Source organism: Salmo trutta, chromosome 18, assembly GCF_901001165.1.
Source record: "Salmo trutta chromosome 18, fSalTru1.1, whole genome shotgun sequence".
In the NCBI taxonomy this organism is placed as follows: Eukaryota; Metazoa; Chordata; class Actinopteri; order Salmoniformes; family Salmonidae; genus Salmo; species Salmo trutta.
The window spans coordinates 32,975,235-32,997,247 of record NC_042974.1 but is presented as its reverse complement, the minus strand read 5'-3'; the positions used below and the strand labels follow the sequence as shown (position 1 = coordinate 32,997,247).

General features: G+C 41.3%; 1 protein-coding gene across 7 annotated transcripts in view; it reads left to right on the top strand.

The window, feature by feature from the left end:
• Positions 1–22,013, top strand: part of LOC115153203 (regulating synaptic membrane exocytosis protein 1) — a 66,727-nt gene that overhangs the window by 4,513 nt on the left and 40,201 nt on the right. For all 7 annotated transcript variants that reach the window (XM_029698395.1, XM_029698401.1, XM_029698400.1 and 4 more), the window contains exons 2-4: positions 354–428; positions 19,677–19,896; positions 20,659–20,670. In XM_029698395.1, coding sequence (XP_029554255.1) covers positions 354–428; positions 19,677–19,896; positions 20,659–20,670 — 307 coding nt within the window. The remainder of the gene's footprint in view (positions 1–353; positions 429–19,676; positions 19,897–20,658; positions 20,671–22,013) is intronic.

Sequence of the window (22,013 nt, the reverse complement as noted above, 5' to 3'; positions counted from 1 at the left end):
TGGCTGTGGTAACTAATGACGACCATGTGAATGTGGTAATTTCATCCATCCAATGTTTAATCGCGTTCCCGTGCTCAAACGTTGCATGTATCAACCAATGGTTGGGTGCCATGTCATCGACTGTGCATTTGGGCACCAGATTGCCATAACAAATTATGTGGTTAGCTGATATGTAAATACCTATTCAGGCATTGTAAGATCTAGCAGGTGTCAGCAACGTCTGAGCAGAGGAATCCGACCAATGTCTAAATAGCATCCACCTTCTAAAGAACCCTCAAACTACACCAATGTATAACATTTGACAACATTTTCTGACAACATTCCAACCACATTGTCCCTTTTGTGTGTTCCAGGGAGGAGAGGCCCATCCAAGCAAGAACTGTGAACCTGGTAGGCCAGAAGAAGCCTCCTCAGCAAAATGATGTCAGGTAAAAACCACTATACAACCATATTTTGCTGACTATTTATTTTGAATGGTCAGCTGGTTATTGTAACACAGTCTTGGGGTGGTCAGAAGGCCTGGGTTTGAGCCCAGTCGGTCACATTGCTTCCTAAACCCGGGATGGGTCTCTGAGGACATTGTGGTCAAAGGGCGTTGAAGTCTAACGGATGTGGTTTGGTGCGCGCGTAATGCGTAAACTTCCCTGAGACCTGAAGATTTGTGTTAGCTCCCCAAGCTAATGGACAACATTCCACAACCCAGTGAGAAGATGGACATCACTTGTCAATTAACTCTTAAGTACTATTGAGCCATCATTTAGTCTTTGACATGGGTTTGTGCTGTGGATATGTGGTTAAGCCTGATGCCCCTAACAGCTGGTCCACGGTCAGATATTCTGTATCCTCCTAGAGGTTAGAAAGTTAGAATTTACGGTTGGGTAATCTGAGCCCAGCAACTTCCTGTCACTCTGGCTCTGATGAGAAAAACAGCAAGTATCCACCCAGAGTGATAAGTATGTCATATCGAAGTACCGGTATGTCAACTAAAAGTCCAGCATATAAATTCCCTTTGACTGAGGCAAGTTTGAGGATGCAGTTGAGAATGGGTAAGTGTTTGTCAGTATGTTTCGGTGTTTTTGGTAGTGGGAGGTGTGGTCACAACTTTACGCTCATGTCTGTAATAGAGATTGTCTCGGTAGCACATTGAACACAAGTTATCTATGTACGTACTCTAAGTAATTATCTCTGCACGGCCATGCACATTTACAGTGTGTGTGTGTGTGGTTGTCCATAAGAGTGTTTTTTTGCATTCACTTGTGTGTTTTGTGCAAGAATGCATGCGTGTGTGAGAGGTTGGATCAGAGAGTGGTGGGATGAAGGGGTAAATCACATCTGCTTCCCAGAGGAATCCTGGAATGTGGCCCATTATGACATTATACCACGACTCCCGGTCAGTATTCTGACACATACGGAATGTCAGCAAGCCGTCAGAACGGGATACAGATAATAATAAGCACTTTACTTTGATGAAAAGCAGTGAACTATAAGGAATTTGGTATCACTTGACATGCAGGCTGTTTTGTACATGTACTATCTGTTTTTCTATATATGATCCTAGATGAGCACAGATGTTGATCTGTCATATGAATTTGGGGAGCTCAAGAAATGCAAAGCAGATTTTTGTAAAGGGCAAGTGAAGTGAATTCAGAATGCATTAATGATAGACCTACTATTCCTGTTGATAGAGAGAAAGATAAACAAATAGAGAGAAAAGCTTTCATAACTCTCTGTACGTTAAAGACGAGCCCTCAACAGCCATGTAATTATTTAGAATGTGAAAAAATATATAATAATTTAGGAACTCTGTCGGGTCTCAACTTACTGTTGAGAGTATGAATAGTAGAATACACAAGGTGCAATTTTGATACTTAGTTGTGCATCAGCATTTTTCCTCTTGTTTTATTTCACTCACTGACATGTCAGTTAACACTTTTTAGATTGGTAAATTAGTCTAGTTAGTCTAGCCAGCTATCTAAACTTGTAGTAATCATGACTGAATTACCGACCCGGCATGCAGGGCACATGTCCAGGGGCCCTGACCTCCAGGGAGCCTCCATTGATTTTGTTTTTCCCTCTCACTCATACAGTGGCTTGCGAAAGCATTTTTTCTATTTTGTTGCCTTACAACCTGGAATTCAAATGGATTTTATGGGGTTTGTATCATTTGATTTACACATCATGCCGACCACTTTGAAGATGTAAAATATTTTTTGGGGGTGAAACAAACAAGAAATAAGACTAAAAAACTGAATTTGAGTGTGCATAACTATTCACCCCCCCAAAGTCAATTACAGCTGCAAGTCTCTTGGCGTATGTCTCTATAAGCTTGGCATATCTTGCCACTGGGATTTCTGCACATTCTTCAAGGCAAAACTGCTCCAGCTCCTCCAAGTTGGGTGAGTTCCTCTGGTGTACAGCAATCTTTGGATTGAGGTCTGGGCTTTGACTAGGCCATTCCAAGATATTTAAATGTTTCCCATGAAACCACTCAAGTGTTGCTTTAGCAGTATGCTTAGGTTCATTGTTGTGCTGGCAGGTGAACCTCCGTCCCAGACTCAAATCTCTGGAAGACTGATACAGGTTTCCCTCAAGAACTTCCTTGTATTTAGCGCCATCCATCATTCCTTCAATTCTGACCAGTTTCCCAGTCCCTGCCAATGAAAAACATCCCCGCAGCATGATGCTGCCACCACCATGCTTCACTGTGGGGATGATGTTCTCGGGGTGATGGAAGGTGTTGGGTTTGCGCCAGACAGTGTTTTCCTTGATGGCTATAAAGCTCAATTTAGTCTCATCTGACCAAAGTACCTTCTTCCATATGTTTGGGAAGTCTCCCACATGCCTTTTGGCAAACACCAAACGTGTTTGCTTCTTTTTTTCTTTAAACAATGGTGTTTTTTCTGGCCACTCTTCCGTAAAGCCCAGCCCTGTAGAGTGTACGCCTTCAAGTGGTCCTATGGACAGATACTCCAATCTCCGCTGTGGAGCTTTGCAACTCATTCAGGGTTATCTTTGGTCTCTTTGTTGCCTCTCTGATTAATGCCCTCCTTGCCTGGTCCGTGAGTTTTGGTGGGTGGCCCACTCTTGGCAGGTTTGTTGTGGTGCCATATTCTTTCCATTTTTTAATAATGGGTTTTATGTTGCTCTGTGGGATGTTCAAAGTTTCGGATATTTTTTTATAATCCAACCCTGATCTGTACTTCTCCACAACTTTGTCCCTGACCTGTTTGGAAAGTTCCTTGGTCTTCATGGTGCTGCTTGCTTGGTGGTGCCCCTTGCTTATTGGTGTTGCAGACTCTGGGGTCGTTCAGAACATGTGTGTATATACTGAGATCATGTGACAGATCATGTGACACTTAAATTGCACACATGTGGACTTTATTTAACTAATTATGTGACTTTGGAAGGTAATTTGTTGCGCCAGATCTTATTTAGGGGCTTCATAGCAAAGGGGGTGAATACATATGCACGCACCACTTTTCCGTTTTTTAATTTTTTTAATTTATTGAAACAAGTTATTTTTTTCATTTCACTTCACCAATTTGGACTATTTTGTGTATGTCCATTACATGAAATCCAAATAAGAATCAATTTAAATTACAGGTTGTAATGCAACAAAATAGGAAAAACGCCAAGGGGGATGAATAGTTTTGCAAGGCACTGTATATCATATTAACATGGCATATGTCAGCAAAATTTGTCAAATTGCAGGAAATTAGCTGTAAAATTGCAACAATTTTTTTCTTCTTCTGTAAAGCAAACTAATTTGTTTACTTTTTGTTAATAAAATACTTTTTTGCTAAAAGATCCCTATGTACGTATGAAATGATTATTTTTAATCCCTGTACTAAGTTAATGTGAGTTAATGTGTAGCGGCTAATTGTATTACTTATCGGCTATGTGTTTGTAGATCGACTGAGGTGAATGAAATTACAGCAACCAATGTGATAATGGTTAGGGTCATTTTTGATTGCTGTTCTCCAATAAGTATTTTAGACTGTTTAAATTGTATAGAAATGCAGTCCATCCGTCCGGGCTTCACTAAAAGACAGACCCTGGTTACGGCCCTGCTCCTGCCCACTGAGCAACACAGGCTATGTAAGACAACCTCTTAGCATTAGCATCACCTACCTCCAGGTAGCATTCTTGCTAAAACTCAAGTCAAACATTAGCTAGCATAAGTCACAGTTTCTGTAACTTTATAGTTACCATATAGAGCTTACATTACTCTTCTCTCCATATGACAGGGATGTATGTTTGTAACATTCTATAACAATGCACATACAGTACCAGCCAAACGTTTGGACACACCTACTCATTCAAGGGTTTTTCTTTATTTTTTACTATTTTCTACATTGTAGAATAATGGTGAAGACATCAAAACTATGAAATAACACATATGGAATCATGTAGTAACCACTACTAAAGGACACAATAATAAGAAGAGACTTCCTTGGGCCAAGAAACACGAGGAGTGGATATTAGACCGGTGGAAATCTGTCCTTTGGTTTCAACAACTGCCATGTCTTTGTGAGACACAGAGTAGATGAACGGATGATCTCCGCATGTGTGGTTCCCACTGTGAAGCATGGAGAAGGAGGGTGTGATGGTGTGGGGTGCTTTGCTGGTGATACTGTCAGAAATTTATTTAGAATTCAAGGCACACTTGACCAGCATCGCTGCCACATTCTGCAGCGATACGCCATCCCATCTGGTTTGCGCTTGGCGGGACTATCATTTGTTTTTCAACAGGACAATGACCCAACACACCTCCAGGCTGTGTAAGGGCTATCTGCATCAGATGACCAAGCCTCCACAATCACCGACCTCAACCCAATTGAGGTGGTTTGGAATGAGTTGGGCTGCAGAGTGAAGGAAAAGCAGCCAACAAGTGCTCAGCATATGTGGGAACTCCTTCACGACCATTGGAAAAGCATTCCTCTTGAAGCTGGTTGAGAGAATAGCAAGAGTGTGCAAAGCTGTCATCAAGGCAAAGGTTGGCTACTTTGAGGAATCTTATATCTAAACTATATATTGATTTGTTTGACACTAATGGTTTACTACATGATTCCATGTGTGGTGTTTAATAGTTTTGATGTCTTCACTATTATTCTACAATGTAGAAAATAGTAAAAATGAAGAAAAACCCATTTATGAGTTGGTGTGTCCACACGTTTGACTGGTACAGTATATAAGGCCCAGCTTCTTTCACTATTATACCCTTTGGAGCAGAGATACACCTGGGAGAATACTAGCCAATCACAGAGCACAGGAAGTGACTACCTGCCAATCCCAAAGCTCAGGAGTGGACAGCAGTGTTTCAAGAGACTGCTTTTAGTCACGTGTAGAATATGCAAGGAGTTCCTGACTGCTTACTTCTGTGTGTCTTCATAGGAGAATGCATGGATACTGTATACACACAAGAGAAGCACAGTTAGTGCACAGCTTACTCAACACAACCCAGCATGACTTATGTCCTGTATTTCTCTGCAATTACAGGATATTGTTCTTTGTGTGGTTCAGCTCGGTGTGAGTTTGTGTGTGTGCGCGTGTACGTGTATGTGCATGTACGTGTATGTGCATGTGCATGTACGTTTGTGTGTAGGCGTTGCCCATCCTACTGAAGATGGAGCTTCATACAGAAGTGTGTTTGTGTGTGATGGTATGTGTGATTGTAGACTGTGCACTTCCCACCCTGCCGAAGGGAGAGCTCTGTACGACTGTGCCAAGCCATATGAAGCTGGGCATTTCCATGTAAAAGGACCCATGATCAACAACATGTGAAGTTCATAGGAGCATGTTAATAAACAAATTAGGCACATTTGGGCAGTCTTGATTTAAAAAAATTATCCGCAATGCAATGGTTCATTGGATCAGTCTGAAACGTTGCACATACACTGCTGCCATCTAGTGGCCAAAATCTAAATTGCACCTGGGCTGGAATAATACATTCTGGCCTTTCTCTTGCATTTCAAAGATGATGGTACAAAAAAATACAAAGAACGCTTGTTTTTTTCTTTGTATTATCATTTATCAGATTGATTGTGTTATATTCTCCTAAATTCCTTTCACATTTCCACAAACTTCAAAGTGTTTCATTTCAAATGGTACCAAGAATATACATATCCTTGCTTCAGGGCCTGAGCTACAGGCAGTTAGATTTGGGTATGTCATTTTAGGCGAAAATAATGTAGGCAACAATAACACAATAATGTTTAAGACCCCTGCCAACTAATATCAACACTTATATTTAGTTTTGGAGAAAGGATTTGCCTTCTGTAAGTTTAAGAAACATTGCCTTGTGCCCACAAATCTTTAAGATGAGGAGGAAGGATAATGAAAGTTAACAGAAGCAACAAGTAAAGGAAGACCTACCAATTAGTTATAGTGTTGTTACTGATTCATTGTTAAGTGTTTAATTAAAACTCGTAATTATGTTACCATATCGGTAACGGAATTACTGTAATTGAATTGGCTAAAACTGGAAATCATAGTAGTCACAATCCACAGTTGAGTCACCTGCTACTGCCCTTGCTTCCACTGGCATACTGTTATGTTCAGGTCATAACAGTTTCTCTTTTTGTTGTCTGTTGGTCAAAGCAAGACTGTGAAAACAGTCTGGACAACCCCCACTCTCCCTCTCTCTCTGCTTCTCTCTCTCTCTTTCTCTCCAGTTAATGTCACCTCTCCTGGCTCTTATTGACTTCTACAATAACACCTACCATCTATCCTCTTTTCATTTACTGTAACAAGTATCCTCCGCCACTGAACACTTACTGACACCAGATGTCCATGGACGTTGAAAAGTAGTTGACATTTGGTCAGTCTGTCCTGGCCAAATCTGAACCAGTTTGGACTAGGGTTGAATATTTTCCCGAGATTAAATCACTTTTCTTCCGGTATTTCCCGCCAAAACCAGAAGTGTAATTCAAAAGCATTATAAAGCATATAAATGTATCTGGATTATTTTAGAGCTTTGATCAGCATGAAAATTCAAACCTGATGCTACCTGAGACTGATGAGCCATATATTAAATACATTTTATGAGCCCTACTTTACTACCATTTAATTAGCCCAGAAAAGCTCAAATTATGTTATCGTTATCCAATACATATATGGGCTAATGCACATTATACATGACAGAAAAACATAAAAGCCCATAGACGTAGCTACCTATATCCTCTCTTGGGTAAATGAATGAAACTAACTCCAGTAGGCTAATCTTTTTGTGTGTGAACTGTATTACTGTACTGTATTGTATTATACTGTATTATATGGACGGGAATTACGCACATCATTCAAACCATGATAAAGTAGAAGAGAACATGCGATTCTGGTGCAGCACATGCATCTACAACGTTACATGTATAGACTACCGAATTTGATTTTAATTTAGAAATATAATAGGGCCTATTTGTATAATTAGTAGGCTGACCCATATATACCTTTCATAATATTTTCCCTTAATATTATTAGCCTACCTTCTCTTTCTCTCTCTATTGTTGCTTCATTCCTTCCTCGCTTTCAACAGTTAAATTAAATACGTTTCCTTATCTTTCTAATGACATCCTTGAGTAATATAGGACTTTAATTAAATACAGAAGGCTTTCACTTCTCTTCATGGAGATTGAATTGCTGTGGGTCTGAATAAATAACTGCTATAGCCTACAGCCATCTTACGTTTGCTCTTCTTTCAAACTACCTGTGAGGTCTATTGGCTGCTGTATTTAACATTCAACAAAAAAGAGCTTGCGTCCCTCTTTTTTTTAATAGTCTATTGGTATAAATAAATGCTAAAAAAATAATGTCCAGCAAGCTATTCTAGTCTACCTTTTCCTGCATGGGACTCCAAGAGCTAAGGTGCATTTTTAAGGAGAGAGGCCAGTGGAGCACAGGTGCATGCCTATTGCGCAAGAGACAGAGCTATAAGTTAGAAGTTCATTATGCATAACCCATCATTAATTAGCTAAATATAAGGCTACCACAGCATTGTATTTATTACCTGAAAGAGGTAGGCTAGGACATCTATATATAGGGCTATGTATCGATCTAGAACAGGATTATCTATTTTGGATGTAATTTGAATAGAGTTGATGGAGAGAGAGAGAGAAAGACTGTGAGAGATTACTCACACGTGTACTGATTTAAAGCAACGATATTCGAGTGATAGTCTGATTTTAAACTCTGCAGCTGCAATTAAAAAATATAGAATCTTTACAATTAAAAAACAAGGAGACCTCCGAAAACAAGATAGAGATGGATAAATTAGACGCATTCGGTCAGTATGTTACTGTAGCATACCTGTCATAAGAAAAAGAGTTACCAGGATAGGTAGGTCTACATGCTTTGTGAACTGCACTTCATACTGAGATGGGCTGTCTGTCCCCACCCTGAGCATTGATTCATCATGCAGAGGCCATAGAGAAGGCATATTTCGACATCACAAATTATTTAACAGTTCCATTTCACGTGATGATGTTCATATAAATAATTTGTTATAATTGACCGGTTACTCGATGTTATTTATCCCGGGAAAAGGGAGTAGTTTTGCGCTGTAAATACCGGTAACCGGGCTCCCGCCATTCAACCCTAGTTTGGACAGCACAGTACAATACAGCAAAGTAGAGAACAGTAAAGTACAGAACAGTACAGTAAAGTAGAGTACAGTACAAGTGCCTTCAGAAAGTATTCACAACCCTTGACTTTTTCCACATTTTGTGTGTGTTAAAAAGTGGGATCAAAATGTATTTAATTGTAATTTTTGTCAATGTTCTACAAAAAATAGTCTAATGTCAAAGTGGAAGAAAAATTCTAACATTTGTCAAAAAAATTATAATAATTAAAAAATTAAACACTAATATATCTTGACTAGATAAGTATTCAACCCCCCTGCGTCAATACATGTTAGAATCACCTTTGGCAGTGATTACAGCTGTGACTCTTTCTGGTTAAGTCTCTAAGAGCTTTCCACACCTGGATTGTTCAACATTTGCCCATTATCATTTGATCATTGCTAGACAATCATTTTCAGATCTTGCCATAGATTTTCAAGCAGATTTAAGTCAAAACTATAACTCGGCCACTCAGGAACATTCACTGTCTTCATGGTAAGCAACTCCAGTGTAGATTTAGCCTTGTGTTTTAGGTTATTTTCCTTCTGAAAGGTGAATTGATCTCCCAGTGTCTGGTGGAAAGCATACTGATACAGGTTTTTCCCTCGGATTTTGCCTGTGCTTAGCTCCATTCAATAATTGTTTTATCCTAAAAACCTCCCCAGTTTTTAATGATTACAATCATACCCATAACATGATGCAGACACCACTATGTTTGAAAATATGGATAGTGGTACTCAGTAATGTGTTGAATTGGATTTTCCCCAAACATAACACTTTGTATTTAGGTCAAAATTTAATTGCTTTACCAACATTTTTGACGTATTACTTTAGTGTCTTGTTGCAAACAGGATGAATGTTTTGGAATATTTTTATTCTGTACAGGCTTCCTTCTTTTCACTCTCATTTAGGTTAGTATTGTGGCGTAACGAACATGTTGTTGATCCATCCTCAGTTTTCTCCTATCTGTAACTGTTCATCTACAGACTAAGCCCTGTCTAAGCCGTGGGGGGTCAACTTTTTCAACTGGTACCGGGGGAGGCTTGTGGGTCTTGTGAGGCTTGTGGGCATCCTAGAGTTAAACAATTGACATGTACGTGTTCACGAGAGTCTCACCTTTCCGCAGAGGGGCCATATTATTGTGTAGCCCAAACTGTTCGGACGCTACAGACAGAAGTTAGCAGATCGGCTGTACCAACTTCAGACTAGCCTCAAGATGCTTGTGGGGGTCATAGAGCAAAACGGAGGGCACCACCATGTTTGTGAGAGTCTCATCTTTCCATATGTCATAGTTTGTAGGCCAAACCATTCGGACGCTACTGACAAGTTTGTGAGAAATCATTTTTTTTAGCTCTGTCATCGACGGATTTATGAATAACTACCTCATCTCTGTACTCCATACATACAATTATCTAGTCCCTCAGACGAGCAGTGAATCATCGGCGGATGCTGTGGATTGAGCATTGCAAAAAAACAAATATCTCAAGCTTAAACAGAGAGATTTTTGTATTATGCTAATTTATTTTCTGCGGGGTGCGGACATTGACTCTAGTCAAGAATAACAAATGTTTCCATTGGAAAACGTTCCTGGTCTTTGTGGTTCAATTTGTGTTTGAAATTCACTGCTCAACTGAGCGACCTTACAGATAATTGTATGTGTGGGTACAGACTCAAGACATTTGCCTTCAGAAAGTATTCACATCCCTTGACTTTTTCCAGTTTAAAATGAATTAAATTGAGATGTTGTGTCACTGGTCTACACAATACCCCAAAATATCAAAATGGCATTATGTTTTTAGATTTTTAAAACAAATGTATAAAAAATGTAATCCTGAAATGTCTTGAGTCAATAAGTATTCAACCCCTTTGTTATGGCAAGCCTAAATAAGTTCAGGAGTAAAAATGTCACGTAATATATTGCATGGACTCACTCTGTGTGTAATAATAGTGTCTTGTAGCGGAAGCTCGCGGAAGCTCGCATCCGCTACAAGACCATGGTGCTTGCCTACAGAGCTGTGAGGGGAACGGCACCTTCGTACCTTCAGGCTCTGATCAGGCCCTACACCCAAACAAGGGCACTGCGTTCATCCACCTCTGGCCTGCTCGCCTCCCTACCTCTGAGGAAGCACAGTTCCCGCTCAGCCCAATCAAAACTGTTCGCTGCTCTGGCACCCCAATGGTGGAACAAGCTCCCTCAAGACGCCAGGACAGCGGAGTCAATCACCACCTTCTGGAGACACCTGAAACCCCACCTCTTTAAGGAATACCTGGGATAGGATAAAGCAATCCTTCTAACCCCCCCCCCAAAAGATTTAGATGCACTATTGTAAAGTGGTTGTTCCACTGGATATCATAAGGTGAATGCACCAATTTGTAAGTCGCTCTGGATAAGAGCGTCGGCTAAATGACTTAAATGTAAATGTAAATGTTTAAAACACTTTTCAGGATCGAGCCCTTTTTTAAAAATTTTGGCCTAAAATGACATACCCAAATCTAACTGCCTGTAGCTCAGGAACTGAAGAAAGGATATGCATATTCTTGGTACCATTTGAAAGGAAACACGTTGAAGTTTGTGTAAATGTGAAAGGAATGTAGAATATAACACAATAGATCTGGTTAAAGATAATAAAAAGAAAAAAACGTGTTTTCTTTGTATTTTTTTGTACCATCATCTTTGAAATGCAAGAGAAAGGCCATAATGTATTATTCCAGCCCAGGTCCAATTTAGATTTTGGCCCCTAGATGGCAGCAGTGTATGGGCAAAGTTTTAGACTGATCCAATGAACCATTGTATTTCTATTTAAAATGTTGTATCAAGACTGCCCAAATGTGCCTAATTGGTTTATTAATAACTTTTCAAGGTCATAACTGTGCACTCTCCTCAAACAACAGCGTGGTATTATTTCACTGTAATAGCTACTGTAAATTGGACAGGGCAGTCCGATTAACAAGAATTCAAGCTTTCTGCCAATATCAGATATGTCTATATCCTGGGAAATGTTCATGTTACTTACAACCTCAAGCTAATCGCATTAGCCTACGTTAGCTCAACCGTCCCGAGGGGGACCCACCAAACCTATAGAGGTTAACATGATTTTTGAATAACTACCTCATCTTTGTACTCCACACGTACAATTATCTAGTCCATCAGACGAGCAGTGAATTTCAAACACAAATTCAACCACAAAGATCAGGGAGGTTTTCCAATGCCTCGCAAAGAAGAGTGCCAATTGGTAGATTAGAAAAATAAAAAAAGCTAACATTGACTATCCCTTTGAGCATGGTGAAGTTATTATTTACACTTTGGATGGTGTATCAATACACCCAGTCACTACAAAGATACAGGCATCCTTCCTAACTCAGTTGCCGGAGAGGAAGGAAACCGCTCAGGGATTTCACCATGAGGCCAATGGTGTCTTTAAAACAGTTAGAGTTTAATGGCTGGGATAAGAGTAAACTGAAGATGGATCAACAACATTGTAGTTACTAAACACTACTAACCTAATTGACAGAGTGAAAAGAAGAAAGCCTTTACAGAATACACATATTCCACATCATGCATCCTGTTTGCAATAAGACATTTAAGTAAAAGTGCAAAAAATGTGGTAAATAAATTAACTTTATGTCCTGAAAACAAAGCATTATGTTTGGGGGACAATCCAACATAACACATTACTGAGTACCACTCTTCATATTTTCTAGCATGGTGGTGGCTGCATCTTGTTATGGGTATGCTTGTCATCGGCAAGGACTAGGGAGTTTTTGGGGCCAGGGACCCCTTTTGTGGTAGTAAATTCATCACCCCCACATAATCAGAACACAACTCGATTGAGATAAAAAAAAAAAATTGCATACCAGGAGTTTAACTATGACTTCAAACCAAGTCTTGGGCCCTGCAAAGGAACATTTTAAAGGCCCATCTCTTGCCACCGGAGAGAAAATAATCAGTTTTTAAGCTAATTTCTTGCAATTCTCCACATTTTGCCATGAGGAAGAGAGATTCTTTGGGAGTGTATTGCGTTGAAAAATGTAATATTGGTAGAGTACTGTGGATACCAATATCTGTGGGCTTTCCAGGCCCATGTTGCACAGGGTTAAATTGTAGATTCATAATATTACATTGTGTTGTATTACACCCTCTAAACTTATTCCACTGATCCCTTGGCCAAAAGTAATTTAATCTTGTTCTAAACTTAATTGAATAATTCAATATTTTTAATTTGTTTTGAGATCTGGACGTGGACCCCCTGCAGTACCACGGACCCGGACCCCACTTTGAGAACCCCTGCATTAGAGTGCACTAGAGTATAGTACAGTATAATGTACTGAACTCTACTGTGATGTGCTTTACTGTACTGTACTAAACTCTACTCTGCTCTACTGTGCTGTACCGTGATGTCCAAACTCGTGAAACATAGTCGTCTATGATTGTTTCAGATTTGATCTGGCGAAGACCTAACCAAATGTTAGCTCATTACAATAATAACCAGTGTGTAGAATAATACCCACATATGCAAAAAATGATATTAAATTGTTCTACCTTTGTGTACCTATTCAGGATACATCACCAGGAAGAGAATGATATTCATATCACTAATTGTGTATTTCTGTAAAGTACAGATCAGGTACCCATGATGTCATTCCGTTACCGGAATTTCATTACCCGACCAAATCCACTTCACCTACTGTAGTTCAAAAACGAAAAAAATATTTTTTCAAACTAGAGGTGTCATAGCTGACACACCATTCTTTCTGCAGACATATTTGAATCTTGATTCAAGGAGATATTTAACAGAGTTTTTGAAAATGTGGTTGCATAAAAACTGAGGGAGATTTTACCGTAATTCTGTTACCAAACTTTGCATCTACACAGTTCTTCCAGTCAATGTGTTTTTGTGAAATGTTCTTTGTAAATTGTTGAAAGTAGTCCTTGTGCATAGAGTTGTGTGGTTTGTTAAACTTTGAAATCAATGGGTTTTGTTTGGCATACATTTTAAAGTGAAAAAGTCCAAGCGTAATTGCGTTAGCATGGAATTGCCCAGTTCTGTCTGGGGAGCACACTACCCACTTAGCTCTGCTGTTGGCTCTGGTGCTTTCTCCATCTGTCTTCCCCATCTTCTATTTCCATCGCTCAATCTCTTCCTCTATCCCTTCCTCTTTATCTCCTCCACACTGCCTGTCTTTTATCAGTTTTCTAAAGCCTAAAATGTGGTGTAAAAATAGACAACCTCAGGTATCTGGCTAATTACTGTGTGCGTGCGCGTCGGCCTGCCCGCCTGTATGTGTGTGTGACTTTAGTGCTCTTTAAGCTTGTGACAGTGTGTAAGTAATGAGGTGTGTTATTGACAGAGTGGAGTGTCTTCTCAAGTGGACTGAATCTTACTCTGTCTCTCTCGACCCCCCCCCCCCTCTATCTCGTCTCTCTCTCTCTCGTCTCTCCATCCATCGCTCTCTCTCTCTGCTGGGAAATGTTATTGTCTACGAGCTGTAGGCTTCTTGATGTCCCACTCAGTAATGAGGATAGGCCCTCCAGACCAGCCCAGTCTAAGACACGTGAATGCTCCTAAAGAGGGGAGATGAATGTTACTCCATGTACCCAAGGAGAGTTTGTGTTGCATAGCCAATAATCAATACAGTGCATGTGTCCTGAGGTTGGTGAACCTAGATAATCACCAAAATGGCCACCCGGCATAGGTTGAGGGAATAGGGAGACAGAGATGAAGACAGGAAAGAGCATGTGTGTCATAGAGAGAAATGTGTCAGAGCCGCTGAGCTAAATAGAGAGTAGAGAGAGTAGAGAGAGAAGAGTGAGATGGAGGAAGGGAAAAAAGCTAACCATGGTTGAGGAATATGCACACCAGAGGAGAGGAATTCCGAGAGGGGAGGAGGGAGAGACTGAAAGAAAGGATGGTGGGAGAAGGGGAAGGTGAAGCCACGTGGGCCACTCAGCATGGCGACAGTTCCGGCGGAAGCAAGGGAGGGAGGGTGGAAGTGCAGACCCTGCCAGAGAGAGACAAAATGAGAGTCAGTGAGAGGGAAAGACAGAAAGACAGACTGTGGCATATTGTATGCCGTTGATGCCATATGGTGGTGAGGTGCCACCCAGAGAGGGCACAGACCACTGCACCTCACCACAGCGGGCACAGACCAACCCTCCTAGCATAGGAACAGAGGAGAGCGACTGAGTATGGGCTAAATAAGAAACACTAAAGTGTTTTTTTTGTCATTATGATGTAAAGGCATCATCATCATTTTCAACCCCCCAGCTAAACACACACACACACACACACACACACACACACACACACACACACACACACACACACACACACACACACACACACACACACACACACTCCTCTCTGTCCTTTATTCTACGTCTACAGGGGCCAGCCACAAAGCTGGCACCCTTTACTGCTTTCCAATTTTGCAAATAGCAAAAGGAGGAATCGTTTTTTTTTCAAGCTCATCTATTATAGGATTGTGAATTTACAGAAATCAATCAGGTGGATGACGCCCCCTGTTTGGAGAAAGAGAGAGGGAGAGAGAGAGAGCTTAATTTCTAAATGGCTGCGAAGTGATTTTCTCTCGCTCTTATTTGACACTCCCTCATTGTTTTTTGATTCATGCCCGCTTGCCTTTTGAATATCGATTTGAGAGGAGAGGGTGAGTCAGGAAGGGAACCCTTAGTCACTGAAGCTCGATTAGGCGGCATGGGACTGAGTTTATTAGTACAGATATAGAGTATCGGTAAGTCTCATGGATCAGTGGGCTGGTTGGGTTGTGGGTTGGATTCCTGCATGGGGTACATACACTGAGTGTACAAATGCTGGCCAATGTGGATTCCATTGCTTCCCACAGTTGTGCCAAGTTGATTGGATGTCCTTTGGGTGGTGGACCATTCTTGATACACACGGGAAACTGTTGAGCGTGAAAAACCCAGCAGCGTTGCAGTTCTTGACACACTCAAACCGGTCAGCCTGGCACGTACTACCATACCCTGTACAAAGGCACTTCAATATTTTGTCTTGGCCATTCACCCTATGAATGACACACATACACAATCCATGTCTCAATTGTCTCAAGGCTTAAAAATCATTCTTTAACCTATTTCATCCCCTTCATCTACACTGACAGAAGTGGATTTACATCAATAAGGGACCATAGCTTTCACCTGGATTCACTTGGTCAGTCTATGTCATGGAACATTCAGTGTATATTGGACACGTGTGTAACCGGTGGCATGCAACATGAAGCTCCGACTCCCACTAAATAATAATATAGTCATTAATCAGATTATTTTATCCAAAGCGACTATAATTTAATATGTGACCAGTGGTCACTTCTATCCCTCTGCCTCACCCGCTGGGCGTGTCCAAGGAAGAGGAGAGAGGAACTCAGTGTAACGTTTACTGGCGCTGTTATACACACAAAACTTTCAGAATATTTAAGACTCTCTGGATTTGGGCTGTCACTACTCTCATACTCCAAAGGCATGCCAACCTTCCAAATGATAAAACAATCTCCCGACAGAAGGAAGCGCTCTGCTTAAATAAACTGGCACAACCACACCCTTGATTAGCCAGCTGGATGCACTTGGCTGGCGATACAGTGGGATAGAAGGCACTTTAGTGGCCACCGGTCACATATGAACTCAAAGTTGAATAAAAGCATCTGATGAATGCCTATATTATTATTTAGAGTGGTTATAAGGAGGGGCTAGGGAGTAGGGGCTTGGGTTCTATTTTTTATTCAGCACTAAATATGCTCCCAGTTCCCCTCAGAGAGAACTATAATTGGAGACCTCTCCCAGCTGATAACATGAGATTCCATTACCCAAAGTCCATTGTAATGGTGCTAGGACATGCTCATCTATGCCCACTCTCCCGTCGAGTGTGAAGGAATTTTTAGAGTGATGTTCACCCCCCAATCCTGAAACAGCATCTAGCCTCTTGCCCCTAGGCACTTCGTGTAGATCAGAAGGAATTTGACAGGTATAAACAGTAGCTTCTCATTGCCCTTTGATTGGTTTGGTACTAGGACTGTTCACCATATTGCTTATAGCTATCAACATAGGGACACAACTTTTGTTTTAGAAGTGGGGGGGACATAACTTAAAAAATATATATTATTCGGATAAACACTCCAAACACTCCAAACAGCCTACCCGACCGCTCGGAGGCGTCATCATGGTCCTAAAGCACACCGTTGTCTCGTTTTGTATCACATTCCAATGATAAAACTAACAGCGGACAAAAAAAATACAATTTCAGAATGTAGGGCCCGTCCCCTGCATCTCCACACGTGTGATGGGATGTTTCTGGATTCAGGACACTGGCGGTAGATTTTAGGATTTTAACAGGAGTCAATGAGCTGCACAGCTCTATCATACACGTGTCCCACATGTTAGAGACAAATCACACAGACCCATTGATCCTCTGGGACATCGTGGGAGTGCGTACTGTATGTGCATGCTTTCATGTGTGTGTTGGAGTATTTACAACCAGCGCTGTTTATAGGGACCAGGGCCATCCTGCCAGGGCTTGATGAAATGGGGGACAGCGTGTGTGTGTCCGCAGGACGTTTGTCCTTGTTTGGTGGCTGAGATACTGCTGGCTTTTCACGTCTGTCACATCACGTCACGCCTTCTAAAGGCCTTCTTTGACTCCCTCCCCCTCGGCTGGAGAAGACTGAGGAAATGATCGAGCTCCACTGCACAGGACTGTGTGAACAGCCACACCATTCACTCTCATTCATTCTCGAGGCAGCGAGGTAGATCTTGCCACCTACATGATCATATCCCCCAAGTAAGCCCATCTGAAATCTCCATTCTCAGTATGCCTATTCGCTGTGTGTGTTTACAGGTGTGCATACAGTGCTGTACAGTACGCTTTGTTGTAGCTACAGTAGTCCTAGAGTCTCAGCAAGCTCGCTAGTGTTGCATGGCTTAATTATTATATGTGATGCTTTATGCTAATGTTGTTTCCCCAGATTGAATTGTTGGCCCGATTTATTTAAAAAACACACTTGGACAAATTTGCATTTCACAAAGGGATTATTTGTATTTCTTAAAAGAGAGATAGTACTGAATGGTGTGACGCAAAGTGAAGTGTGTGTGTGTCTCTCTCTGTGTGCGTTGTGTGCTTGTGTGTCTGTGCGTTAATTTGTGTGTGTTTGTTCTGGTAGAAGTAAAGCTTGGGCTCACTTTGGTTTAACCTTGTATCTCATTTATGCATCTGCGTTTTCTAGCTTTTCTTAAATGAGCTCCTGTCAGACAGTCTCTCCTGAATCTTGAAAGATGAGCGCTCTCTTAGATCTTCTCATAAATACATATTTCTCGCTCTATTTCTCTCTCCTCATCTCTGTTCACTTTTAAAGATGTTTTTCATGTATCGCTCAAAAACATTCAACAGTGTTGCACAATCTAATGGAGATTTAAGTTTAAAGTTTACCCATCTGAGCGAGAGAGTTCGCCAGAGTAGTTGAGTCGGCTTGAGTCCAATAGTTGGAGATAGCTTCCTTCGCTCATCTCCTTCCCGTAATTGACTGGTGAAAGGAATGTTATGAATCCATACTCTCACCTATTCAACTGTGTTTAAGCGGTGGTTACCTCAGAGGGGAGTAAGGAAGGATACATTTCTAAATTATTCAAACCGGGCCTAAGTATTGGAAAGGGGGCTTGTGACAGTGTGATTACGTGAGAGTCATGGAGCTGAGGATATAAACCCTGAGGAGACGAAGCAGCAGGTGACCCCTGTCTAACCTTTAGGGCCAATAGATAACAGAGATTAGGCCCGGGGCGCTGCGAGGAAGACAGCATGGGATGGGAAGGTTTTTTTTATTTTGTGTGTGTGTGTGTCTGTGTGTGTGTGTGTGTGTGTGTGTGTGTGTGTGTGTGTGTGTGTGTGTGTGTGTGTGTGTGTGTATGTAAGTACGAGTGCGGGTGTGAGTAAGTGTGTGTTGAAGTGTGTGTGTTGAAGCGTGTGTATTTACAGGGATAAGATACAGGAATACAGGGATGTCACTGTTGGTGGGATAGTCCAGGGAGGAGGATGTGTTTGAAGGTATGATAGGGGAATAGTTTGTTTTGTGACACCAGTAGTAGAGTGAAGAATGTGGATATTTAGCCTAAGGCCTTTTGGATGTTTGATGCAGTCAGTTGTTTGGGACCACCTGTCCTCTTGGGAATTGTAGTTTTTAAGGCTGGTTTTATGGGGCGGAGGCTACGCCAATGACACCCTGTCTGTAAGTAAAGATAATATATCTAACTCTACCTATAGTATTTGAATGTTACAGTATTTTGGAAGCTACTATCTGCTCTGTATTTGTTTCTGACTAAATGTGTTTATAATTGATTATGGATGGACTGTATCTACAACTGTATACTGCCTATTATCACCCTACAACAAATGTACCTTGTCTATAAGCATTTGAAAATAGCTCATATTAACAGCATTTATAAATGACATATATAGGTGGTAATATGTATTACTAAACATACTATAAGCATTACCAATAGCCAATGGCTGTTTACAAGAGACCAAATAAATGCATATATAGTATAACGTGTTGAATCCTGTCTCATATTTTGGTCTGGTTCAGCATTGTCAGGTGGGTGCAGTTGCGAGACAGACAGAATGTTAGAAGGAAATCAAACTTGCAATTGTACTTGCTGCCACAGGGTGCTCTGTGTGCAGTGCGCTGACAGATTCATATACTTTTTAAACGTCAGTTATCTGTATTATGTCTTTATTATATGTCATGCAATATGTACATACTGTATCATATAGTCACTGTCGGATTCTCCAAAACAGGAACTTTTCAGGAAATGGAAAAAAACTGACTTTAACGTATAATTATGAAACTTCAGAATCTATTTTGAATACATTTTGGCAAAAAGGAAGATACCAGGTTTTCATCCGATTATGTAAAGATGTGTGAAGACAATTCATGCTGGGAAAATTCATTCATGTGGCAGAGTTAATGCTTCAAATGCTTTGGCGAGGTCTTACAGTATGTAACGTTAGCTACCGTTGCACCTTTCCTCCCCTCCTGTTCTCTCAGAGGTATCCAGCAGCAGTTGTCCAGCTACAGGGAGACGGTGCGGCGGGTGGGGGAGGAGACGCGTCGGCAGACCACCACGAGCCAGCATCGGGACGACGCGCCCACCTGTGGCATCTGCCATAAGACCAAATTCGCTGATGGCTGTGGCAACCTCTGCTCCTACTGCCAGATCAAGTTCTGTGCTCGCTGCGGGGGGAGGGTGTCCCTGCGCTCCAACAATGTAAGGCAATGTATACACACACACACACACACACACACACACACGCACGCACGCACGCACACACGCACAAACACATGCCCCCTGTTTACTCCACTTTCACTGACAATGTGTTGTCTAAGTGTTTGTGCTCAGGTGGAGGAAAGGTGCTGGGCCAGATTAGCTGTAGAGTGAGTGTGTTGGGGGGAGGGGGGGTTAGGGTGGGCTGCAGCAGTGTGGTACCCAGGTGGAGGCTGGTAAAGGTTAATTTGGAATTAGACAGGGACTGGGTGCAGGAGGACCTCTTTGTTCCCCCCGGGGATCGGGCCGGGACTAGAGACACAGTGAAGTTGTGGGGGCCCCATGCAGGAAGCCCACCCGGCCACCCACAGTGTGATATTTAATTACCCCCCCCCCCCCCCACACACACACACACATCATGCATTCTAATTATGTAGCCCTAATGAGCACAGTGTGGAGAGGCCACTGTGTGTGAGAGAGGGGAGATAGTTGTGGGGGGCTTTTAAACAGGGATTACCTACCTGTTGAGTCCCCCTCCACCACCTCAACTCATAATCAATCAGGCTTGTGCTGCTGTTAAGGAAGTTTGTGGATAACCTCATTTTGATTTGGATGAAAACACCTCTATCACCATAAGGTGTGTGCTCTCAAGCAGGTTTTAGAATTTTTTTTAGATGTGTCCTCATCTCCCCTTTTCTTTCTTTCCCTATTTCCCTCCATCTCTGTTTATTTCTCTCTCGTATGCCACCTGGATGCTGACAACAGGAGGAGAAAGTGGTGAGTGTTTCTTCTTTCTGTGAAGACATACAGTATGTGGTTTAGTGAACTCCATTTGCACCCAGAACTTTTGCAGCATTTTGACAGTGTCATGTTTTTTATTACAGGTGTCCGAGGTGTAGATGCAGGAATGTGACTCATTAAGACCTTAAAGGGATAGTGTGAGATTTTGGTAACTAAGCCCTTTTTCTACTTAGTCAGAGTCAAATGAACTCATGGATACCATTATTATGTCTCTGCATACAGTTGGAAGAAAGTTTCTAACTAGTGTTAGCGCAAGCTAGAGGTTAACACAGGAACAGGACTCCCGCAGGATTCTGGCAGGAATGGGAGTAAAGTTCTAGAGTCAAGTTCAGGACAAGATGAAACAGGATCAACAGTCCACAGGAACAGGCAGTACCTGTTCATGTGTAGAGCATTTCATAAAAATAAAAAAACAACTGTGTAGGCTAGGCCTAATATAGTTTTGCTAAAAAAAATCAGTGGAGGCTGGTGGGAGGAGCTAAAGAAAAAAAAGGGTAATTTTCCCCCCTCCCCCGACTCACTCTCATGCTTACAGTATCTCCAGTTCTAGCCAGTCACTATAGGCTACCTCAGATGCCAATCTACATCAGTAGGCTAAATGAGGAAGCCTTTAATAGAGGAATTGCAACGTCTTGTTGCAGCCAAGGACCCAACACTAACATTGACATTAGAGCCAAGGAAAGAGTGATGTTTTAGCTAAATTTAATGGAGTAAACGGCTTGTAAAATATGCTGCAGTTTAATCAAATTGGCTACCAACCGGAGAGCGGGACAATAGCTGCTCTATTCCCAACAACCTTACAGTCAAGCCCAATTGTTGGCGTATTTAACTGAACCCGTGCCATCTGAGCTGAAGAGTGAAATACTTATGCAGTACTGACGCTCAGGTTTAAAAAATATATCATTTTGTTCATGTAGTAAATGTTAATGTGTTGCAAATGTTAATGTGTTGTAAATGTTAGTGCTGTAAATGTTAATGTGTTGTAAATGTTAAAGTGTTGTGAATGTTCATGTGTTGTAAATGTTAATGTGTTGTGAATGTTCATGTATTGTAAATGTTAATGTGCTGTAAATGTAAGTGTTGAAAATGGAAATGTGTTGTAAATGTTAAAGTGTTGTGAATGTTCATGTGTTGTAAATGTTAATGTGTTGTAAATGTTAATGTGTTGTAAATGTTAATGTGTTGTAAATGTTAGTGGATAAGAGCGTCTGCTAAATGACTTAAAATGTAATGTGTTGTAAATGTTAGTGCTGTAAATGTTAGTGTTGTAAATGTTAAAGTGTTGTAAATGTTAATGTGTTGTAAATGTTAATGTGCTG